This window comes from Pongo abelii, chromosome 13 (genome assembly GCF_028885655.2).
Source record: "Pongo abelii isolate AG06213 chromosome 13, NHGRI_mPonAbe1-v2.0_pri, whole genome shotgun sequence".
Taxonomy (NCBI): Eukaryota; Metazoa; Chordata; class Mammalia; order Primates; family Hominidae; genus Pongo; species Pongo abelii.
In genome coordinates this window covers 55272909-55296388 of record NC_071998.2, presented here as the reverse complement: position 1 = coordinate 55296388, position 23480 = coordinate 55272909, and the positions used below count along the sequence as shown (strand labels likewise).

The 23480-nt window shown below is 35.6% G+C and overlaps 1 protein-coding gene across 12 annotated transcripts in view; it reads right to left on the bottom strand.

The window, feature by feature from the left end:
• Positions 1-23480, bottom strand: part of RFX3 (regulatory factor X3) — a 314864-nt gene that overhangs the window by 192749 nt on the left and 98635 nt on the right. For 2 of the 12 annotated variants that reach the window (XM_054519986.2, XM_054519995.2), the window contains exon 2: positions 11468-11550. The exons of 9 other annotated variants lie outside the window; for them this stretch is intronic. In XM_054519986.2, the coding sequence (XP_054375961.1) occupies positions 11468-11477 (10 nt within the window). In that variant the 5' untranslated portion in view covers positions 11478-11550. Of the gene's footprint in view, positions 1-10837; positions 11001-11467; positions 11551-23480 lie in introns of all 12 variants that reach the window. One more of the 12 variants, XM_054519993.2, reaches the window with a different exon arrangement.

Here is a 23480-nt window from a genome sequence, read left to right as displayed (position 1 = left end):
CGCAAATAAACACAGAGGGAGAAGACCTTCCAAATGGTTCCAACTTGGCTTATAGGGTGTGACTGAGGAAAAAGTGTTCTAACTCCAAATACAGTAGTAGTCTTCCACTACTGCCTCTTTTTCCCCGTCCCTGGCAGAGATGGTGATCGGGTACGATAAAACTAGGTCTACTTTGCCAAAAATAAACTTATTTTGCCAAATGGCCAATTTGACAAATTACCCATTCAGTCAAAACTTGTTTCTTTTAACCATTTATATTGTTAACAGCTACTTGTACTGAATAAAATAGTTTCAAAGAATCTTTTAAGAATTCTCTGATATTTAAGTTGATGGTTCAAGCTTTTAATTTACCTGAAAGTAAATACTGCTGTAATCCAGCACTGTGGCCTACCCATGTAATATTCTGTCATTTTGCTATTTTCTAGGCTAACAACTTTTGGGGATCAGAATCTATTTATTTTAAATCAAAGGGTTATAAATGTTTTGAATGCCAAAAAGTGTATAAATGATGGCATAGAAGATTTCTTTCTTTTAACACATTTTCTATCCACTTAAATACATTCTATACTTCCCTTAATTCACACATTTGTTAACCAATTGAATTGGATGAACATGTTGCTTCCGTTTTAAGTAACTAAAAAGCATTCAGTATTTGAAATATCAATGATAAAACTGGCATTCAGCTGCATTAGATTGATAAATAATTCTACTGCGAAAAATCAGGGTTGAAATTGCAATGGAAAAATTAAAATCAAATTAAAACTTAATAATTACTTCCCACTAAAAATTTCAAAAACTTTTGCAGCTATTCTATGCAGCATCATTTGTGATAAACTTTGCATGTAGTTAATACAAACACATTTCAGGCAGTTGATAATTTAGAAAACTGGTCATTAGACAAAATGATAAATCACAGTATTTGGTAAATTTAACAAAATGGCCATTCAGCAAACTTATGTTTCAGCAAACTGATTTTTAAAAAACTATCTATTCAGTGAATTGATCACCCAGTAAATTTTCTTTTGGTGAAGGAGTAATCGGTTTTCAGATAATTGGCCTGCTTCCCAAAATCACAGCCCTTTAAAGTATTCAGATCATCCAGTGCAGGCTCCCATTTCATATAGAAACTGAGAAAAATCAACCAAATGGATCCATTAAGTATCAGATCTAGTATTAGAACTCAAGACTCCCAATTCCCAGTCAAAAGCTCTTTCTAACAGGCTATGGTTAATAAGAGAAGAAAGGAGGAAGGCACTCAGAGGAAGGCCTGACAGATGTGCAAAGTGCTTACTACACAAGGAAAGAAATACTCATATAACATGGAGAATGCAATCTTAAAATAAGAGCTTCTCTTAGACGTTTCCAAGTCTCTTTCTCACATAAATGAGTAAGGCTCTGTTTCAGGGTGTTTAACAAGATTTCAAGTGAGACAAACTGTGTGTGTGTGTGTGTGTTTGTGTGTGGCGCTATCAACTAAAATGGTTCACAGGACTTTATATTCTACAGGAATTCTGAACCATCTTCCCAACTTGTTTTTCTCTATCTACCAAAATACTTTACATGGAGTATCTTGGTGTTCCATGCTCAGTATTTTATTATTGTACAGAGTTTCTGAGTGTTTCAGGCTCAGAATTTTATTATTACATCATCTCTGGATGCCACTTATAATATACAAACTGACTCTATTTACACTGAAATAAAGAAACCAAAAAGACTAATTTCTAGTTTTCCTTGAAGAGGGAAAAACCAAAATTCAACACAACAGTAAATGCAACCAAAATAAACAGGGAACAAATTCTGAATTTTCACTTGCAGCAAATAAGTGTAATTTTGGGGTGTGAGATGGAAACCTTTTCAATGTAATGGTTTGTGTAACAGCTTTTACAAGGTGCACTTTTCACTGTCAAACAGCATGAAATGCTCATAAGGGTAATCAGTTTTAGATGGCAGGTTTACAAGCTTTCCACAACATGTACTATTTATCTACGTTAAAATGTTTTCCAATTACCTCTTTACATATTATGTTCATGCATTCTTTTAAAAGATTTAAAAACTGCTTTGTACAAATGTAACTCTGAAACCAACCATACTGCTTGATTTCTTTAATCATCTGATGCATACTATTGGTTTTTACTAGCTCATAAGTTACCCATGCCTAATTTACATAAAAGTAGTATTTCCGTAATATATTAAAGCAAGGTAGAAGCAAACACCTCCCAGTATAGCTGACTCAAAAATGGTATTTTCTATGTAATCTTTCTTATGAAGGAAATGATATTCTTGTTGTACCATAAGAGTTAGCTAATATTTACGTATTATATTCAAAATTACACACAAATATGGGCTGATTACTTCTTATGATCCATGGAGCCACTCTTCTCACAAACCAAATTTATAAGGATGGTGTTTTCTAAATAAAATGGAAAGGTTATTTACATATGAAAATTATATTCCCTTTCCTTATAAGGTTTACTCAACAATGAATACATAAATTCTTTTTCAATTAAGACAGCAATGGAATTTTTTTAAATGTAGGAGAGTGAACCAATCCATCTTCCTCTCTCTCTCCCTTTCTTTCCCCCTTTCTCCCTTGCTCCTTTCTCTCCTCTTTTTTATTTATTTATTTATTGATTTATTTTTTGAGACAGGGTCTCATTGTGTTGCCAAGGCTGAAGTGCAGTGGCATGATCTCAGCTCACTGCAACCTCCACCTCCCAGGTTCAAGGAATTCTCCCAAGTAGCTGGGATTATAAGCACCTGCCACCAGCCTGGCTAATTTTTGTATTTTTAGTAGAGACAGGGTTTCAGCCCGGGGAGCCTCTGCCTCCTGGCTTCAAGTGATCCTCCCACTTCAGCCTCCCGAGTAGCTGGGATTATAGGTGTGTGACACCATACCCAGCTAATTTTTGTGTGTGTGTGTGTTTTTTTTTTTTTTTTTAGTAGAGAGGGGATTTCACCATGTTGGCCAGGCTGGTCTAGAACTCTGGACCTAAAGTGATCCTCCTGCCTCGGCCTCCCAAAGTGCTGGGATTACAGGTGTGAGCCACTGTGCAGGCCTCTTGTTCCCTTCTCTACCTTTCCTCCACCTCCAATTATAAGGACCTAGTCAGCCCCATAGTCAAACACTGGCTACACAACAGCCCCTCCAAAAGACTCTACATATATAAGCTGAGTCAGGAGTGCAGCTTAATTGTATCATTTTCTTCTTTGAAATTATTTTCACACATCTGGACAACTACTGGTAACATTATCCATAGGATCTTATATTCACACCATTTTAAACATTATGGGCATCAAAAATACCAGCTAAGCTATTTTCAGTACTTAGACGTAAGCCACATGGCCAAAATATTCAGTCTCTCAAAACAAAGCTTACTGTGAAATCAGATCAGTATCTGATTTGAGTATTCCTGGTTTGTACTTTCCAAAGTACAGTAGAACTACTTCATAATAAGACCACTAAAGGTCAACACTAATCATGTCGTATTACTTTACTTTATCTATGTTTAGAGAAATGTAAGCTCACAGACTCTAAGGTTGGACAGGCCTTGAAGGTGACCTTGAGTCATGGTTAGTGCCATGATCTGTTTGAATATCCATAATGAAGCTCTACCACACCATTTTATAAGGAATGTTATGAATTACAGAATTGAGCTCTTAAGTTGACTTAAAGATAATGCTATTTTTGTTTCAAGTAAATAAATAGTAATTATCTATAGAGAAGTAAAAGAAAGGCTTCAAACCATTTAATAAAGATATATTAATTCATTTAGTTATTTTTTTCTTCCTGAGAGGGCTCTAAACAAAAATATCATCTTCCTAAGGTAAATATGTAAGTAAAAGGTTATAAAAGAAAGGTGCAAAGGGTGAATCTGGCATTTCCTGAAGCTTAGGGTAGTTTCAGGAGATGCAACGTGGTTGCAGTAAAAGCTATCACCTGGCTTATAATAATAGGATTCTGTCCACTTTTTAAGCATACCAATTCTGTTACAGTTATTCTTAGAAAGAAAGGGAAACTTTTAACTAGCTTTGAATGACCAGAAAAAAACTGCAAATTTCTTACTTTTAAAAATTATTGATGCTGGCAATTCTACCGGTAAATTCATTTTTCTTCCAAATTGAATATTAATAAAGCTACCACCAATGTTGAAAATCTGTTTATTATTTAATGTGAGCTGAATAAAAATCAATAACTACAGAGAACAGGGTTACTTCAGAAAATAAGATTCTAATATGTTTTATATTGAGTCTAAAAAAATCACACTTCTTTAATTGGTTAAAGCACAGCCTTTATATATAGAAAATTTTCTCAATTTAACAGGAAAAACCAAAAAACCTCTCTCCTTGAGAAATACACAGAAATTTTTACAAAATTGTCATTTTATAGCAAGATCGATTTTTTTTTCAGTTACAACCTATTCTCCTAAGGATACTCGTCCCAGCTTTTAATCCAAATTTCCCAAATAGAAACATCAGCATCTTCCTAAGAAAATATTAAAATACTTGTTAAAGCATAATGTAACGTATACCAAGTAGAACTCTTTCAGTGCATTCAATTTACTTGATAAATTGTTTTATGAAATACTATAAGACTTAATAAACAATTCATAATTTAGGTAATTTATGTTCCTTCTCAAGGATATACAAGCAAATTATTTTCATATGGGAGTTTAATATTTTAAGAACATCATACTACAGCTTATGATTTGTTTAAGTTGCTAAGAGTGAACACTTTTATTTTATTTTTAAATGGCCCACCTTTAGTATTTAGATTATGCTCTTTTCATGTTTCAGTTTAACTTAACAAGACAAAAAAAGAACCTCAACGAAGAAAAATATCTAAAACTACTGCAGATCCTAGACACAGTTTCTTTATAGAATTCATCCCTGTTTCTTTCTCCTTGCTCTGAAGAGAAGGAACAAATGCTTCCTGAATGTGAAATTCACCCTAACAGTTCACTGCTTTAACACCTTTTGAGTAGAGACAGTTGGAGCAAATATAAGCTAAGTTCTGCAGTGTAGCAGTTCTCTTGACAACTCTTAGTAAGGCTGCAAGTGAAAACCCTTTATGCTTTTTTGAATAATATCCCAGTGTGGGAGGATGAATACTAAGTAATAAATCAGGAAAAGAAAAAAATTATACTCTCCACCTAGATAACATGAAGAATGGTAAGGCTAGTGTTTGGTACTTACAAATTCTACCAATAAATCAAGATTGTCTTCTTTCATCTTTACCTCCTCTGTTACATCCAATTAAAAATTTTAAAAGCTGCTATTTGTTGAACACCTACCACATATCTGCTACTAAACTTAATACTTTAATTTTCACAACAACCTTCTGTGAAAATTATGTGTGTGTTGGTTGCATACTTTATTGAAATGGGACACTGAGTTCCAGAAAGATCAAATATTTTTCCTAAGAGTTCAACACTGGCAAAAGACAAAACTAGGACACACATGGAACTACATCTGACTGTAAAGGCTATGCTCCTGCCATATTCCAGTCTGCTTACAATACTTTTAATGTTTTCTGTATTTCCAAGTTAAAAGAAACAAAATTTGTGTTTCATATTTGAAATATTCAACAGTTATGAGAATGTCAATCTTAAGAGTAAAGTCATTATCTTGCAAAATCAGTGAGAAATTAAAAACACAAGAGAGTTAGTTAGCTTTCATTATTCATACTAATTGAAAGATCCAAAGACATATTTGCTGCCCTACCAAAAGAGCACATTGCAGTAGATACCACTAGCATATATATTTATATATATAAATATATAAATATATATAAATATATATAAATATAAAAAATATATATAAATATATATAAATATATATAAATATATATAAAAATATATATACAAATATATGTAAATATATGTATATATATAAATATATATATATATATGAGTTGGGATCTTGCTCTGTTGTCCAGACTAGGGTGCAGTGGTGCAATCATGATTCACTGCAGCCTCGAACTCTTGGGCTCAAGCAATCCTCTTGCCTCAGTCTCCCAAAGTGCAGAGATTACAGGCATGAGCCACCATGGCTAGCCAACCAGTACCATTTTCCACCACGCCTGGCCAATGACTAGCATTTTTAATATACACAATAATAGTTGTAGATCTATTTAAGAATAAAACTAACAAGACCTACATCCACTATAAATTCAATAAAGTATTCCATTACTGAAGGCAGGTCACTGCTGTTAGATGCTGGGAAAGATCCCAAGAAGAGGAAAGCATTAATTTCCCTGGCTATCTCTTCTTTCTTCTCTCCTCAACAAGGACTAGTCCCCTAAGATACACCCTTTGCCTTCTCTGTTCTTCTCTGTACACACTCTCCCTGAAATAATATTTTGCAACTTCAACTTTCACTTGTATATCATGATGACTTTCTAATCTCTTGCTCGAAATCCTTCTCATTTACCTAAATTCTAATTCTATAATATGAACTGCCTCTTTGCAACACAATGAGACCCCAGATTATATTCCCTCTCACACCACATCAGTGCTGACCCCTCAATCTCTCTATCAATTCCTAGAAGGTGGCGGGCAATGTTCCTGAATGTCCCAGCCACTAGCCTTCCTGAAGTTTTATTCACTACCTAGATCTCTTCAAACTCTGAACCTATTTGGTTTAATTATCATACCTGCTCATAGTAACTTCAGTTATATTAATCATTGCTTCTCTAACATGTGCACAACATGTTTCAAGGTGTAAAGGACTGATTAAAGTCTGCAGAGATAATTTACAGTGTAAGTAAAATAAGAGCACTTACTTGAGAGTCAGCCAATTACTTCCAGAATCTTCACATGACAAGTATATTTGAAGTTCTGCCAAGCAATTTAACTAGGGGCTTTATAAATACTATCCCAGTTAATTTTGACAACCAAGATAGAAATCAAGTGTTGTATGAGCACATGGGATGACAGCCCTGTAAGGTGATTATTCTCCATATTTTAGCATGAACATTATACTGGTTAAATAACTTGTCCAAGATCACATATCTAGCAAGCAAGATTACCAGAGTTCAAATCCAGGTGTAACTGACCTAAAGACCGGTATTCATTACATTATGCTATGTTGGGCCTGTTTCTGCCATTTACTAAAGCCACTTTAACCTGAGCCTCAGTGTTCTCATCCAGAAAAAGAAAGGATGTTATCAGTATTCTTATTAGGGGGGAAAAAAAAGCCAATAGAAGGGCATCTGAAGTGAGAAATTCTCAAAGTTCCCATATGTACACCCAATATGATTCCAGTATGGTCCTTTATCCCATTGTCCCTGGTGCGTTGAGAATCACTGGCTTTTCTTACCCTATACGTGAAGTGGCACATTATTTGAAGGTACACTGTGATAAGTTAAAGCAGCATACGTTAAACCATATAGTAACCACTGAAAGAGTAAAACATGAAGAAGTAGAGCAATAAGTCAATTAACAACATAAAATGGAATCATAAAAATTATTCAATTAATCCAAGGGAAGGCAAGAAAACAGGAAAAAGGAACCAAGGAATAGACAGAAGAAACAAAAAATAAATGGCAACACAGTAGATTTAAATCCAACCATATCAATAATCACATTAAATAAAATTTAAACACACCAATGAAGAGACAGAGATTGTCAAACCTTATTAAAAAAAAGACAAACTAAATGGTTTTTACAAGAAATGCACTTTAAATATGACACAGATAGATTAAAATTAAAATGATATAAAACATATATAATGCTATATTAATATCAGACAAAGGAAATTTCAAAGCAGGAAATATTACCAGGAATAAGAGGAGTCATTTCATAATGATAAAGGAGTCTATTCATCAAGAGAATATAACAATTCTAAATGTTTATGTACCTATTGTCAGAACTCCAATATACATAAAACAAAACCTAGTTGATCTGAAAAAGAAATAATAAAATGCAGTATTATTGATGGATATTTTATATCCCTCTTTTAATACTGATATAACAAGTAGTAAAGATATAAAAAAATTTGAACAGCATCTATCAATTTGTGCAAACTGACATTTATAGAACATTCTACCCAAAAACAACAGAATATACACCCTTCTCAAGTACACACAAAACATTTAAGAAGACAGACCATACCTGACCACAAACAAATCTCAATGAATTTTAAAGGACTCAAATCTTACAAAGTAAGCTGTATGATCACGAAAGAATTAAGTTAAAAATCAGTAACAAAAATATAAAGCAAATCAAATATTTGGAAACTGAATAATACATTTCTAACTAACCCATGGGTCAAAGAATTAAAAGAGAAAGTATTTTGAACTGAATGAAAATGAAAACATATTATCATCTGTGACATGCAGAACCCCCTCAATAAATTTGGGTGAAGAACAAAAGAAAAAGAATTAAATGACTAAACAAATCAAAAGTTTTACAAGTGAACAATTTCAGGAATTATGATTAAAGGAAAGGGGATCATAAATTCATAAAATATTAGAACAGGAAGAATTCTAGAAATCCTTCTAAAATTTGTAAACTCACAAAATTCACATAAAAAACAGTTCCAGGAAGAACATATGATTTGCTTAATAAGGTTTCTAACAGCAAGTATTTTTAAATGAGCAGTCCTAGCCAGTAGTGACATTACATAAATATCTGAGTTCTTTAAATGCCTATTTTCACCTAATAAAAGCAGATATAGATTCTACAAAATAGATGTGCATATTTGTTGGCCTTTATCTGATTAATGTGAGCATTCTGTGTTTTATTTGTAAATTTTCTGTATTTCACATAGCATAATGAATAAGAGTGCTGAATTCTCTATCCACATTGCTTAAGTTCATACTCTAGCTTTACCACAGTTGAGTAGCCATGATATTGGGCAAGTTACTTAAGTAGCAATGCCTTAGTTTCTCAACTGTAAAATAAGAATAAACTATAAAATGGTATAAATAGTTCTTACCTCCTTACAGTGATTATAAAGATTCAACAAGTTACTGCTTTCTGTGGGCTTACAACAGTGCCCGGTGCATGGTAAGAGCTCAATAAATGGTAACCATTATTACATAGCATTGATTTATAAATACTTGAAGCTTTTTTTTTTTTGGAGACGGAGTCTTGCTCTGTCACCCAGGCTGGAGTACAGCGGCACGATCTCGGATCACTGCAATGTCCGGCTCCTGGGTTCAAGCAATTCTCCTACTTCAGCCTCCCAAGTAGCTAGGATTACAGGCACCTGCCACCACGCCCAGCTAATTTTTGCGTTTTTAGTAGAGAAGGGGTTTCACCACGTTGGCCAGGCTGGTCTCGAACTCCCGACTTCAGGCGATCTGTCTGCCTTGGCCTCCCAAAGTGCTGGGATTACAGGTGTGAGCCACTGTGCCTGGCCAAATACTTGAAGCTTATTAATCAAAATACTAATTTGAATGTTTTAAATTAGGTAACATCAATTAAAATAGGATATCACCATAGAAAAATAAGTTGCTTAGAATTCATATTTTTAAAAAGACAAATTATTCAAGTTATTTGAATGCCAATGTTAAAACAAAGCCGGGGCAATCTCTTTTCAAAGTAAGAACATGATCCAATGGAAAATTACGTATTACATGGAGTGTTTTTGGATTAACCAATACATTTAATAATATCACATGAGATGATACAAAAGTTACATATTAATGTTGTCCTGCTGCCTTCAACTATTTCTTATTATATGCTCCATTCAACCAGAATTTACAGATTTGAATATTTTAATTTTAATGTTGAAGGATAAAACATTTATTTATGAATTTGTTTTAAATGGCTAAAGGCAACATTCACCAGTATAGCACTGGAACAATTTCCATTTGGTTTAAAAAAACAACATAAATGTGGAACACAGTTAACATTTTTTTATTTTGTGCAACTTCGATGCTTTCAACACTGCATACATTACTAAAAGCACAAAAATAGATGCTGTACTATCAAATTGTAAAGAATACCAAATTGATATAATTATACTTTATAATTTCTTCCAAGTATCAAAAGGACAAGTTTTTGTTTTTTCTTTAATTAAAATAATCTCATGGGTCTCTTATATGTTTGACAGAATAAGATAAAACAAGTATATTTTTTAATAAGTATCTTAAAAATACCATATTTTAATAAAAACTGCTATTTGTAATCCATGCTCTGTCTTTTTTGACGCTGAGGCAAACCCTTCTTACCTGGGCCAAATGAGCATGAACCTGAATCAATATGGTAATAAAATACCAAATAAGTCTGTAAAGTATCAACTTATCCTGTTGTACTCTTTTGAGAACTAAGTGCATGATTAAATTTACTGTGCCTTTAACAACCTGCAGTTCTCCGTTGGTATCTGCTGGGTATTGCTTCCAGGACCCCCTGAGGATACAAAGATCCATGGATGCTCTAGCCCCTTATATAAAATTCTGTAAATTCTACGCAAATAGTTGTTACACTTTATTTTTCATTTTTTATTAATTATATTTGTACATATGTATGGGGTACATATGAAATTTTGTTATATGTAGAATGTTTAATAATTTTTTATTGTTTTTCATACTCAAATATTTTCAATCCATAATTGGTTGAATCTGCAGATGCAGAACTTGCTCACATGGAAGGCAAACTGTAAAATTCCAACCACAACCTCTACATTTGCGAAATCAATCACCTTTTTCTTCTCCTCCTACCGCACTCAAAATTGTAAGGAAGTTTGTCATCATGGCACATGAAGGCAATGAGGGAGACTAGCTAAATGTGGCAGAAAGAACATCGGGGCCCACAGCACCACTTGTTCCTCAGAACTGCCTCCCAGCCTCCAACCATCCTTCAGATAGCCAGCAGTAGAATAAAGCTCTCACCATGTGTGCTGCCTTCTTCCAGATTTTTGCAATGAAGCACACCAATCAGCAGCTTTCACCACTTGGGCAAATGATCAAGGCCAGGAAAACACTCATACACAGGTTGAGTACTAATAGGACATTCTATGGTTCATGAAACCAAATGCCCCTATACAGAGGACAGCTGAAATGTGAACACAGAAGCCCAGAGCAACATAAGAAAGCTACAGTAGTTGTGAAGACCAATTGCAGTCATAAATATCACTATCAAATACTTAGCTACAGCTTTACTATTTACAAAATATTTTTACATACATTATTTTATTTGAACCCCACAACAGCCCTTTTAAGAGGTAGTATAGATATTTTTTATTAATAACTGTATTTTGCAGGTGAAGAAACTGAAAAAGGTTAAGAGACTTGTCTAAGGTCATTTTCAGTAAGCAGTAACTTGACTTCTATCTTCCCCCAAACTAACTGTAGATTTCAGAGTCTTTCAGCTGCATCACCGTATCCCACATAGATAAAAGAAGAGGAGTAAATTTTAAGAGGCAGGTTCCACAGCAAAGTCAGTAATTATTTCTATAAACCCCTGTATCCTTCCATAACTGCCTTTATTCATCACTACTATTCTTTCCTTTACTTCCTTACCTCCATTCATTCCTGGTTCTTTTCTTCAGATGATCCAAGATGTCAGAAAGCATTCTGTCCATTTAAATCCCTTAGATCCTGATCTGCACAACCAAAGATATCCTTGGGTCAAATCTGAAACCAGCAAATATGGATCTTTCTCATCTGTAAAGTTCTGTGGCTACAACAGAAACTAGCCTAAGAAGTAATGAAATCTGTGGACTCTCAGAGATAAATATTTCTACTATGTGCCAAAAAAAAAAAAAAATAAGAAGGCAATAAATAATCAATACAGTATCTCCTGAGGCTCTGGACTGACTGTCCCCTGCAGGATGGCCATATTCAGTGACTGAGCCAGAACAAACACTGAGAATAACTATCTAAGCCACAATCAACAGCAAAATAAGATATTAATGAACCTCTAAAGAACTACTCAGATCATCTTGTTAAAAGTTTACAGTATGTTCTGAACTCAAAGCTTACAAAGTCTTGAGGAGCCGGTCAAAACCAAGTGAAGAACGCTAACAAAAACAATGGAGAAGATACCCCTATTGATTAAATGCAACTGTTAGGCAGCATTACTTGTAAAGAGCTGAATATCCTCCTTTCATCTAAAACCTAAAGTAAAATAAACTTTATTATAGTAAAAAGGAACATTTAAATTACCAAACATCCAACTCCATAGAAATAACCCTGGTTAACATCTTCTAGTCTATTTTGTAAAAATAAATGACAGAAGGTGCGTGCATTTTTAAAGCAAATACTCTATCTAGTCCTTATTGTTGTACAGAATAGCAGAAGATTAAAACTCTCAGCATTTCAAGTCCTTGACCTATATGAATTCATTTGGTTATCCCATTAACCTGATGACACAGGTAGTATTACTCTGTTTACAGATGGACAAATCAAAGCATGGAGCTCGTTTATTGTCTTTGTAGGTAGAGTTGCTGTGTGACACAGATCACATATGGAAAATAAGCCCTCATAGATGAATGCTGGCTTCCTCTCACATCACCTCTAATATACTTTCTTTCCCTCTGCCCCTCTGGTCTTCTATTTCTAATGCAATGGCACCTAAGAGAGCCTATCCCAAAATTACTCTAGCAGGCAATTTTATTCCAACAACAGGATATACAGTTCTGCTGACAAGAATTGATAGGAACTCTGAAGCCAGAGACTGTGCTCTTCTATATTTTCCTGGGGATCATGATAGTGTTGTAAATGACTTTTCTTAAAAAAAAAAAAAAAAAAAAAAAAAAAAAAAAAAAAAAAAAAAAATCTAAGGAGGCATTTGGATAAGGAGACCTGATTTGTTCTTCAGAGTAGAAAAGGTACCTAAGGGAAGGCAGGAGCAGCCCTAAAAATTACTAGTATGACAAGAGGCTGGAGAACAAAACTCAACCCATGGGATTTACCTCAGGCGAAAACTCTTTAGCTAAATCTTCCTGGCACAAATATCAATGAACATTATCCCACTCCCCCAAAATGAAAACTAGTCTTGTTTCAGCCCAGCAGGGCTGACTCCAGCATCAACAATGGCTTTTTTCTACATTCCCAAACTGACCCTGAAACAAACTTGGGTTTTGTGTTGCTATTGTTGGTAATGGTGGTGGTAATGGTGGAAGTTCACATGTGTGTGTATTTTAAAAGGGAAGAGATGACCTAAAGTCAAACACAGAAACACTGTGGCTATTCCACCCTGGCATGGGGTAGATCTGCCCAACCTTACAAGATTATTTTGAATTCTTAGACAAAGCAAAGGAGAAACCCTTCTGCCTTATTAGAAGCAACTCTTTCCTATCTTTGATGCTACTGGGAATCAAAGATCTTTTAAGTGATTTACAGATCAAATTCAACAACTTGAATCATTCATTATGCCAGTTAAGAAGACTCCAAAATAAGTCAGGCTTATTATTTTACCAATTTAGCTACTGGCTTGAATGGTAAATAATATATATTATCAAGAGAAAATATGGTATTCAAAAAATGGGCACTGACTGAACACTGTACTATTTAAGATATCTGCTATATATAAGACACTGGGGTTCAGGAGGTTTTATAAAAATAAATGGATTCAAAAATATAAATGTATTTCAGAAATGTAATTTCTATATAATTACAGTAGGATTGCCTATCTGGACTGTGACAATGGAGCTATATTTAAAAAAATAATTAAAAACCTCTATAAAAATAGTACTTTTGTCAAGAAAATAAAGATCTATGTGAAAACTGACAAACTTGGGAAGATAAAAGACAAAAAATAAGTTATTTCCTTATTGTAGAACTATCCTACAGTTTAGTCAGACTAAATGCAGACTCCTGATGACTACAGGCTTCTTTCTTAATATCAATTTAACACTATCCAAACATATGGTGAGAATTCTATTCAACTTTAAACCAATGAGTAGATACAGAGCAACTGGAGCTCTCTGTGAAGGAAGGGATGCTTTCAAAAGGTACAACCACTTCAGAAAGCACTTTGAAAGGTGCTTCTGAAGTCAAACATATAGTAACCATATGACCCAATATTCCACTCCTAAGTATTGATCTAACAAAAATGAAAACATTTGTCTAAACAATGACTTACAAAGATTCACAGAAATTTTGTTCATAATAGCTAAAACTGAAAAACAAATATACATCAAGAGGTGAATGGACAAACTGTAGTATACTCATAAAATGAAATACTACTCTGGAATAAAAAGAACTATTCATATGCTATTCATACACATAGCACATGAGTGAGTCTCAACATTGGGCTGAGCAAAAGAAACCAGACACAAGAGTACATAATGCTTTATTAATCCATTTATATGAAATTCTAGAAAACAGAAATCTCATCTAGAGAGACAGAAAGTAGATCAGTAGATCAGTGTTTGCCTTGGGCTGGGGATGGGTACAAGGGAGATTTGAGAAGTATAAAAATGTTCTACAACTTGATTATGGTGGTGGTTACATGGATATAAATTTTAAAAACTCAACTGAACATTTTTTAAAAGGGTATATTTCATTTTATGTATTATATATTTATATATATGTATCTTAAAGTAATTTTTAAAAAGAAAAAAAATCTTAGAATATATTTAAAACAAGGAGGCCAGGCATGGTGGCTCACGCCTGTAATCCCAGCACTTTGGGAGGCCGAGGTGGGGGAATCACAAAGTCAGGAGATCGAGACCATCCTGGCTAGCACGGTGAAACCCTGCCTCTGCTAAAAATACAAAAAACTAGCCGGGCGCGGTGGCGGGCGCCTGTAGTCCCAGCTACTCGGGAGGCTGAGGCAGGAGAATGGCATGAACCCGGGAGGTGGAGATTGCAGTGAGTGGAGATCGCGCCACTGCAGTCCAGCCTGGGTGACAGAGCCAGACTCCATCTCAAAAAAAAAAAAGAAGAAGAAGAAGAAATAGGAGGCTGTCCCTGGTGAACTTCAGGTACAAAATCACTTCAATTTCATTTTTTCCAAATATCACTTCAATGAGAAAGAAATTTAAATACCCAGAGGTGTCTGTGAAAAATCTTCAGTAGGACATTATCTTCCCAAATGTGTGGCAGGAAGAATGATAAATAGCAAATAGCAACAGTAGAGTCACTGTAATTACATAATTGACTTTTTTTTTTTTTTTTTTTGAGAGGGAGTCTCGCTCTGTCGCCCAGGCTGGAGTGCAGTGGCGCCATTTTGGCTCACTGCAAGCTCCGCCTCCTGGGTTCATGTCATTCTCCTGCCTCAGGCTCCCGCGTAGCTGAGACTACAGGTGCACGCCACCAAGCCGGGCTAATTGTGGTATTTTTAGTAGAGACGGGGTTTCACCGTGTTAGCCAGGATGGTCTAGATCTCCTGACCTCGTAATCCGCCCGCCTCGGCCTCCCAAAGTGCTGGGATTACAGGCATGAGCCACCGTGCCCGGCCCATAATGGACTCTCTTAATAATTAAAAAAGAAACTATGTATCCCGTTTTTATAATACAAAAATGGCAAATATAAGCTATTTTCATGCTCTGCAATGCCATAATGTATATTCTGTTGATCTGGGGTGGAGAGTTCTGTACATATCTATTAGGTCTGCTTGGTGCAGAGCTGAGTCCAACTCTGCATCTGATTGGTGTACCTGAAAGTGACAGGAAGAATGTAACCAAGTTGGAAAACACTCTGTAGGATATTATCCAGGAGAACTTCCCCAATCTAGCAAGGCAGGCCAACATTCAGATTCAGGAAATACAGAGAACACCACAAAGATACTCCTCGAGAAGAGCAACTCCAAGACACATAATTGTCAGATTCACCAAAGTTGAAATGAAGGAAAAAATGTTAAGGGCAGCCAGAGAGAAAGGTCGGGTTACCCACAAAGGGAAGCCCATCAGACTAACAGCAGACCTCTCAGCAGAAACTCTACAAGCCAGAAGAGAGTGCAGGCCAATATTCAACATTCTTAAAGAAAAGAATTTTCAACTCAGAATTTCATATCCAGCCAAACTAAGCTTCATAAGTGAAGGAGAAATAAAATACTTGACAGACAAGCAAATGCTGAGAGATTTTGTCACCACCAGGCCTGCCCTAAAAGAGCTCCTGAAGGAAGCACTAAACATGGAAAGGAACAACTGGTAGCAGCCACTGCAAAATCATGCCAAATTGTAAAGACCATCAAGGATAGGAAGAAACTGCATCAACTAACGAGCAAAATAACCAGCTAACATCATAATGACAGGATCAAATTCACACATAACAATATTAACTTTAAATGTAAATGGACTAAATGCTCCAATTAAAAGACACAGACTGGCAAATTGGATAAAGAGTCAAGACCCATCAGTGTGCTGTATTCAGGAAACCCATCTCATGTGCAGAGACACACATAGGCTCAAAATAAAAGGAAGGAGGAAGATCTACCAAGCAAATGGAAAACAAAAAAAGGCGGGGGTTGCAATCCTAGTCTCGGATAAAACAGACTTTAAACCAACAAAGATCAAAACAGACAAAGAAGGCCATTACATAATGGTAAAGGGATCAATTCAACAAGAAGAGCTAACTATCCTAAATATATATGCACCCAATACAGGAGCACCCAGATTCATAAAGCAAATACTGAGTGACCTACAAAGAGACTTAGATTCCCACACAATAATAATGGGAGACTTTAACACCCCACTGTCAACATTAGACAGATCAATGAGACAGAAAGTTAACAAGGATACCCAGGAATTGAACTCAGCTCTGCAACAAGCGGACTTAATAGACATCTACAGAACTCTCCACCCCAAATCAACAGAATATACACTTTTTTCAGCACCACACCACACCTATTCCAAAATTGACCACACAGTTGGAAGTAAAGCTCTCCTCAGCAAATGTAAAAGAACAGAAATTATAACAAACTGTCTCTCAGACAACAGTGCATTCAAACTAGAACTCAGGATTAAGAAACTCACTCAAAACCGCTCAACTACATGGAAACTGAACAACCTGCTCTTGAATGACTACTGGGTACATAACGAAATGAAGGCAGAAATAAAGATGTTCTTTGAAACCAACGAGAACAAAGACACAACATACCAGAATCTCTGGGACACATTCAAAGCAGTGTGTAGAGGGAAATTTATAGCACTAAATGCCCACAAGAGAAAGCAGGAAACATCCAAAATTGACACCCTAACCTCACAATTAAAAGAACTAGAAAAGCAAGAGCAAGCACATTCAAAAGCTAGCAGAAGGCAAGAAATAACTAAAATCAGAGCAGAACTGAAGGAAATAGACACACAAAAAACCCTTCAAAAAATTAAAAAATTAATGAATCCAGGAGCTGATTTTTTGAAAGGATCAACAAAATTGATAGACCGCTAGCAAGACTAATAAAGAAGAAAAGAGAGAAGAATCAAATAGACGCAATAAAAAATGATAAAGGGGATATCACCACCGATCCCACAGAAATACAAACTACCATCAGAGAATACTACAAACACCTCTAAGCAAATAAACTAGAAAATCTAGAAGAAATGGATAAATTCCTGGACACATACACCCTCCCAAGGCTAAACCAGGAAGAAGTTGAATCTCTGAATAGACCAATAACAGGATCTGAAATTGTGGCAATAATCAATAGCTTCCCAACCAAAAAGAGTCCAGGACCAGATGGATTCACAGCCGAATTCTACCAGAGATACAAGGAGGAACTGGTACCATTCCTTCTGAAACTATTCCAATCAATAGAAAAAGAGGGACTCCTCCCTAAGTCATTTTATGAGGCCAGCATCATCCTGATACCAAAGCCAGGCAGAGACACAACCAAAAAAGAGAATTTTAGACCAATATCCTCGACGAACATTGATGCAAAAATTCTCAATAAAATACTGGCAAACCAAATCCAGCAGCACATCAAAAAGCTTATCCACCATGATCAAGTGGGCTTCATCCCTGGGATGCAAGGCTGGTTCAATATATACAAATCAATAAATGTAATCCAGCATATAAACAGAACCAAAGACAAAAACTACATGATTATCTCAATAGATGCAGAAAAGGCCTTTGACAAAATTCAACAACCCTTCATGCTAAAAACTCTCAATAAATTAGGTATTGATGGGACGTATCTCAAAATAATAAGAGCTATCTATGAAAAACCCGCAGCCAATATCATACTGAATGGGCAAAAACTGGAAGCATTCCCTTTGAAAACTGGCACAAGACAGGGATGCCCTCTCTCACCACTCCTATTCAACATAGTGTTGGAAGTGTTGGCCAGGGCAATGAGGCAGGAGAAGGAAATAAAGGGTATTCAAGTAGGAAAAGAGGAAACCAAATTGTCCCTGTTTGCAGATGACAAGATTGTATATCTAGAAAACCCCATTGTCTCATCCTAAAATCTCCTTAAGTTGATAAGCAACTTCAGCAAAGTCTCAGGATACAAAAGCAATGTACAAAAATCACAAGCATTCTTATACACCAATAACAGACAAACAGAGAGGCAAATCATGAGTGAACTCCCATTCACAATTGCTTCAAAGAGAATAAAATACCTAGGAATCCAACTTAAGGGGACGTGAAGGACCTCTTCAAGGAGAACTACAAACCACTGCTCAATGAAATAAAAGAGGATACAAACAAATGGAAGAACATTCCATGCTCACGGGTAGGAAGAATCAATATCGTGAAAATGGCCATACTGCCCAAGGTAATTTATAGATTCAATGCCATCCCCATCAAGCTACCAATGACTTTCTTCACAGAATTCGAAAAAACTACTTTAAAGTTCATATGGAACCAAAAAAGAGCCCGCATCGCCAAGTCAATCCTAAGCCAAAAGAACAAAGCTGGAGGCATCACGCTACCTGACTTCAAACTATACTACAAGGCTACAATAACCAAAACAGCATGGTACTGGTACCAAAACAGAGATATAGATCAATGGAACAGAACAGAGCCCTCAGAAATAATGCCGCATATCTACAACCATCTGATCTTTGACAAACCTGACAAAAACAAGCAATTGGGAAAGGATTCTCTATTTAATAAATGGTGCTGGGAAAACTGGCTAGCCATATGTAGAAAGCTGAAACTGGATCCCTTCCTTACACCTTATACAAAAATTAATTCAAGATGGATTAAAGACTTAAACGTTAGACCTAAAACCATAAAAACCCTAGAAGAAAACCTAGGCATTACCATTCAGGACATAGGCACAGGCGAGGACTTCATGTCTAAAACACCAAAAGCAATGGCAACAAAAGCCAAAATTGACAAATGGGATCTAATTAAACTCAAGAGCTTCTGCACAGCAAAAGAAACTACCATCAGAGTGAACAGGCAACCTACAAAATGGGAGAAAATTTTCGCAACCTACTCATTTGAAAAAGGGCTAATATCCAGAATCTACAATGAACTCCAACAAATTTACAAGAAAAAAACAAACAACCCCATCAAAAAGTGGGCAAAGGACATGAACAGACACTTCTCAAAAGAAGACATTTATGCAGCCAAAAAACACATGAAAAAATGCTCACCATCACTGGCCATCAGAGAAATGCAAATCAAAACCACAGTGAGATACCATCTCACACCAGTTAGAATGGCAATCATTAAAAAGTCAGGAAACAACAGGCGCTGGAGAGGACGTGGAGAAATAGGAAGACTTTTACACTGTTGGTGGGACTGTAAACTAGTTCAACCATTGTGGAAGTCAGTGTGGCGATTCCTCAGGGATCTAGAACTAGAAATACCATTTGACCCAGCCATCCCATTACTGGGTATATACCCAAAGGACTATAAATCATGCTGCTATAAAGACACATGCACACATATGTTTACTGCGGCACTATTCACAATAGCGAAGACTTGGAACCAAGCCAAATGTCCAACAATGATAGACTGGATTAAGAAAATGTGGCACATATACACCATGGAATACTATGCAGCCATAAAAAATGATGAGTTCATGTCCTTTGTAGGGACATGGTTGAAATTGGAAATCATCATTTTCAGTAAACTGTCGCAAGGACAAAAAACCAAACACCGCATGTTCTTACTCATAGGTGGGAATTGAACAATGAGAACACATGGACACAGGAAGGAGAACATCACACTCTGGGGACTGTTGTGGGGTGGGGGGAGGGGGGAGGGATAGCATTACGAGATATACCTAATGTTAAATGACGAGTTAATGGGTGCAGCACACCAGCCTGGCACATGTATACATATGTAACTAACCTGCACATTGTGCACATGTACCCTAAAACTTAAGTATAATAATAATAAAATAAAAATAAAAAAAAGAAAATTTGTTTTTGTATAATGATTCCCTAGTACGTGGCAAAAACAAACAAACTAGAAATGTGGTAGGATAAAAGTGTCAAAGGCCTTGTGATCACAGGCAAATTTTATATATCTGTATGGTCATGTATTTTCTCCAGTGAGCCTGCATTACTTTTATAATTTGAAAAACATTGTTCTTTAGTTTTAAATAGACCTACGGATTCAGCAAAACCCTATGATTCAACATTTTAAAATGTATAAAATAGCCCTATCTTCTCTGTACCATATCGTTCCCCATGTGAAACAAAGTTAGCTGCTTCTTCCTGAATAATGTGGAACACATAGAACCCACTGAAATAACGGTTAGATATTTCAGCTGTTTAATGTGGCACATTATAGTATATTCATACTGCTTGGGGTTTGCTGAACTTATTGGATGTATAAGTCAACGTATTCTTAATCAAAAATGGAAAATTTTCAACAATTATTTCTTAAATACTTTTCATGCCCCATTTTCATGCTTTTCACCTCTGTAATTGCAATTGTACATATACTAGACCATGAGATGTTGTACCTTAGGTCCCTGAATCTCTGTTCACTTTTCTTTAATTTTCTTCTAAGTTAGTCAGATTGAATAAATTTCACTGATATGCATCAAGTTGAATGATATTTCTTAACATGTTGGAGATGGTAAAACGAATAAATTTTTAATTAGTTATTGTTCTTTTCAGTTCTTGAATTTTCACTTAGCTTTTCATACACAGTAGATTAAAACAAACAAAAAAAAACCCATCATTCAACTATTTTGGAATAATGATCTTTTTTAAATATACTATACGATTGGATTTACTTGTATTTTATTTACAACTTTTATACCATGTTTATGAACAATGTTTCTGTTTTTACTTTTAAGCCCAAAAGACAATTTATTGGCTCATTTAACTGAAAAATTCAGTCATAATTCCATCTATGTTTATAAATGAGTGATTTTTTTAACTGACATATTCATGAGGTACACAGTGATGTTTCAATACATATAATGTATCACGATCAGGTCAGTGTAATTAGCATATCCATCATCTCAAATACCTATCTTTTTTTTTTTGTATCACAAACATCCAATACCCTTCTTCTGGCTATCTGAAACTATAAATAATTGATAACTATAGTCATCCTACAGTGGTATAGAACAAGGGTCCCCAACCCCTCAACTGTCTGTGGAACCCACCCAGGTACCGGTCCATGGACTGTTAGGAACCAGACCACACAGCAGGAGGTGAGCAGCAGGTGAGCCAGTGAAGCTTCATCTCTATTTACAGCCACTCCCCATTGCTCACATTACTGCCTGAGCTCTGCCTCCTGTCAGAGCAGCAGCAGCATTCGATTCTCATCGAAGTGCAAACCCTGTTGTGAACTGCTCATGCGAGGGATCTAGGTTGCATGTTCCTTATGAGAATCTAATGCCTGATGATCTGTCACTGTCTCCTGTCACTCCCAGATGGGACTGTCTAGCTGGGGACTGTCTAGCTGGAGGGAAACAAACTCAGGGCTCCCACTGATTCTACATTATGATGAGTAGATAATTATTTCCTTATATATTACAATGTAATAATCATAGAAATAAAGCATACAATAAATGTAATGTATTTGAATCATTCCTCCACCCCCTAGTCCATGTTAAAATTGTCTTCCATAAAACCGGTCCCTGGTGCCGAAAAGGTTGGGGACCACTGGTATAGAACACTAGTAGTTTCCATTTCTCTGCCAAGATTTCTAACCTGTTTTCTCATTAAGACCACAATTTGTTTGTTTAAATCCTTTTATTGGTATGCATACATGAGCCTTTGTCAGCTAAACTCAACAACTAGGCCTTCTCAAGGTCTACTGCTATTGACTTTATTTTGACTATTGGTCACATTTTTCCCTTTTCTTTTGCATGTGCAGTAATTTATTATATACTATACTATATAATAAATATATAATACAATATATAAATAAATATGTAATACTATATATAATACAATACTATATATAAATATAACATATACTATATATAATTATATATTATATATAACATATGTTATATGTAATATATATAAATACTATATATAAATATATATTGTAATAAATATATATATTGTATTATATAATAATACAATGCAGAGAACATGGATTCTGCTATGATCCTCTGAAGAATGGTAATCTTTGTTCTCTGGCAGTATAATTACTGGCTAAACACCCTGAATTTGTTTATGTTTTGTTAGGATGAATTTGAGAAAATCCCACTGTGTTTCTCAAGCTCCTCTCTTTTGGCAGAATTAAACTTCTATATGTCTTCCTGGTGGATTATGTTGAGATCTAGTTTTAAACATATTAGGGTAGACATGTTAGGTTGGACAATCTTACTCTAGGATGTGGTCCTTACTAAGTTATGGACTTTTTTTTTTTCTCAGCTGGATGCCTATGATGTGTTCTTGGGACACAGCTCCAACATCTACCAGAAACCTGTACCATGTCTTTTTGTTCTCAGATCCATAGCAGGAACTCTCTGGTAAGCCCACAGTTTGACTTGCCATATGTGCAGTTCATCACTCAGCCACGGACTTGAAGGGAACCCATATTCAGAATTCTGGATCCCCATTTCTGTGTAGCCTTCACCCTTCTGGTGCCCCACTCCAGATTCCAGCTGCTTTAACAGGCCTAGATTCTGGTCTCTGCCTTCTCAGCTCAGAGGTGCCACTGTTTCTGCTTGGACTCCAAGTCCTTGTTACATAGTCAGGAAAATGTCCCTAGGCAGAAATGCAGAGCAAATGTGGGGCTCTTTTTATGTATCTGCCTTCTCTCAATAATCCCAGTCTTGCACTGTCTATTGTCCAACATGTGAAAAGTTCCCTCATATATTTTGTTCAGTTTTATCACTGTTTATGGCAGAAGAATTAGTCCAGCATCAAGGTATTACATCAAGGCATTACATCAAGGCAAGTAGCACAATCAAGGTATTACATCAAGGCAAGTAGCAAAAGCTCTTGCACACATTACTTTAAACTGTTCTTATTCTCTCTCACTCTTTCAATTTCTATTTCTCCTCTTTTCTCCCCATCCCCAACTTGTATAATTTATGAGCTTGAGTTGAATGAATAGGTAGTGCTAAATAATTTTGATAGAATATCTCAGAACTTTAAGATCTTATAATGATGATGGAACACTTTGAAAGTTTTCACAATATCACAAGTTTTGTAGAGTTTCTGAAGTTAAGCAAAAACGTTTAACATTTATTTTACAAAGTCTTTCCTCC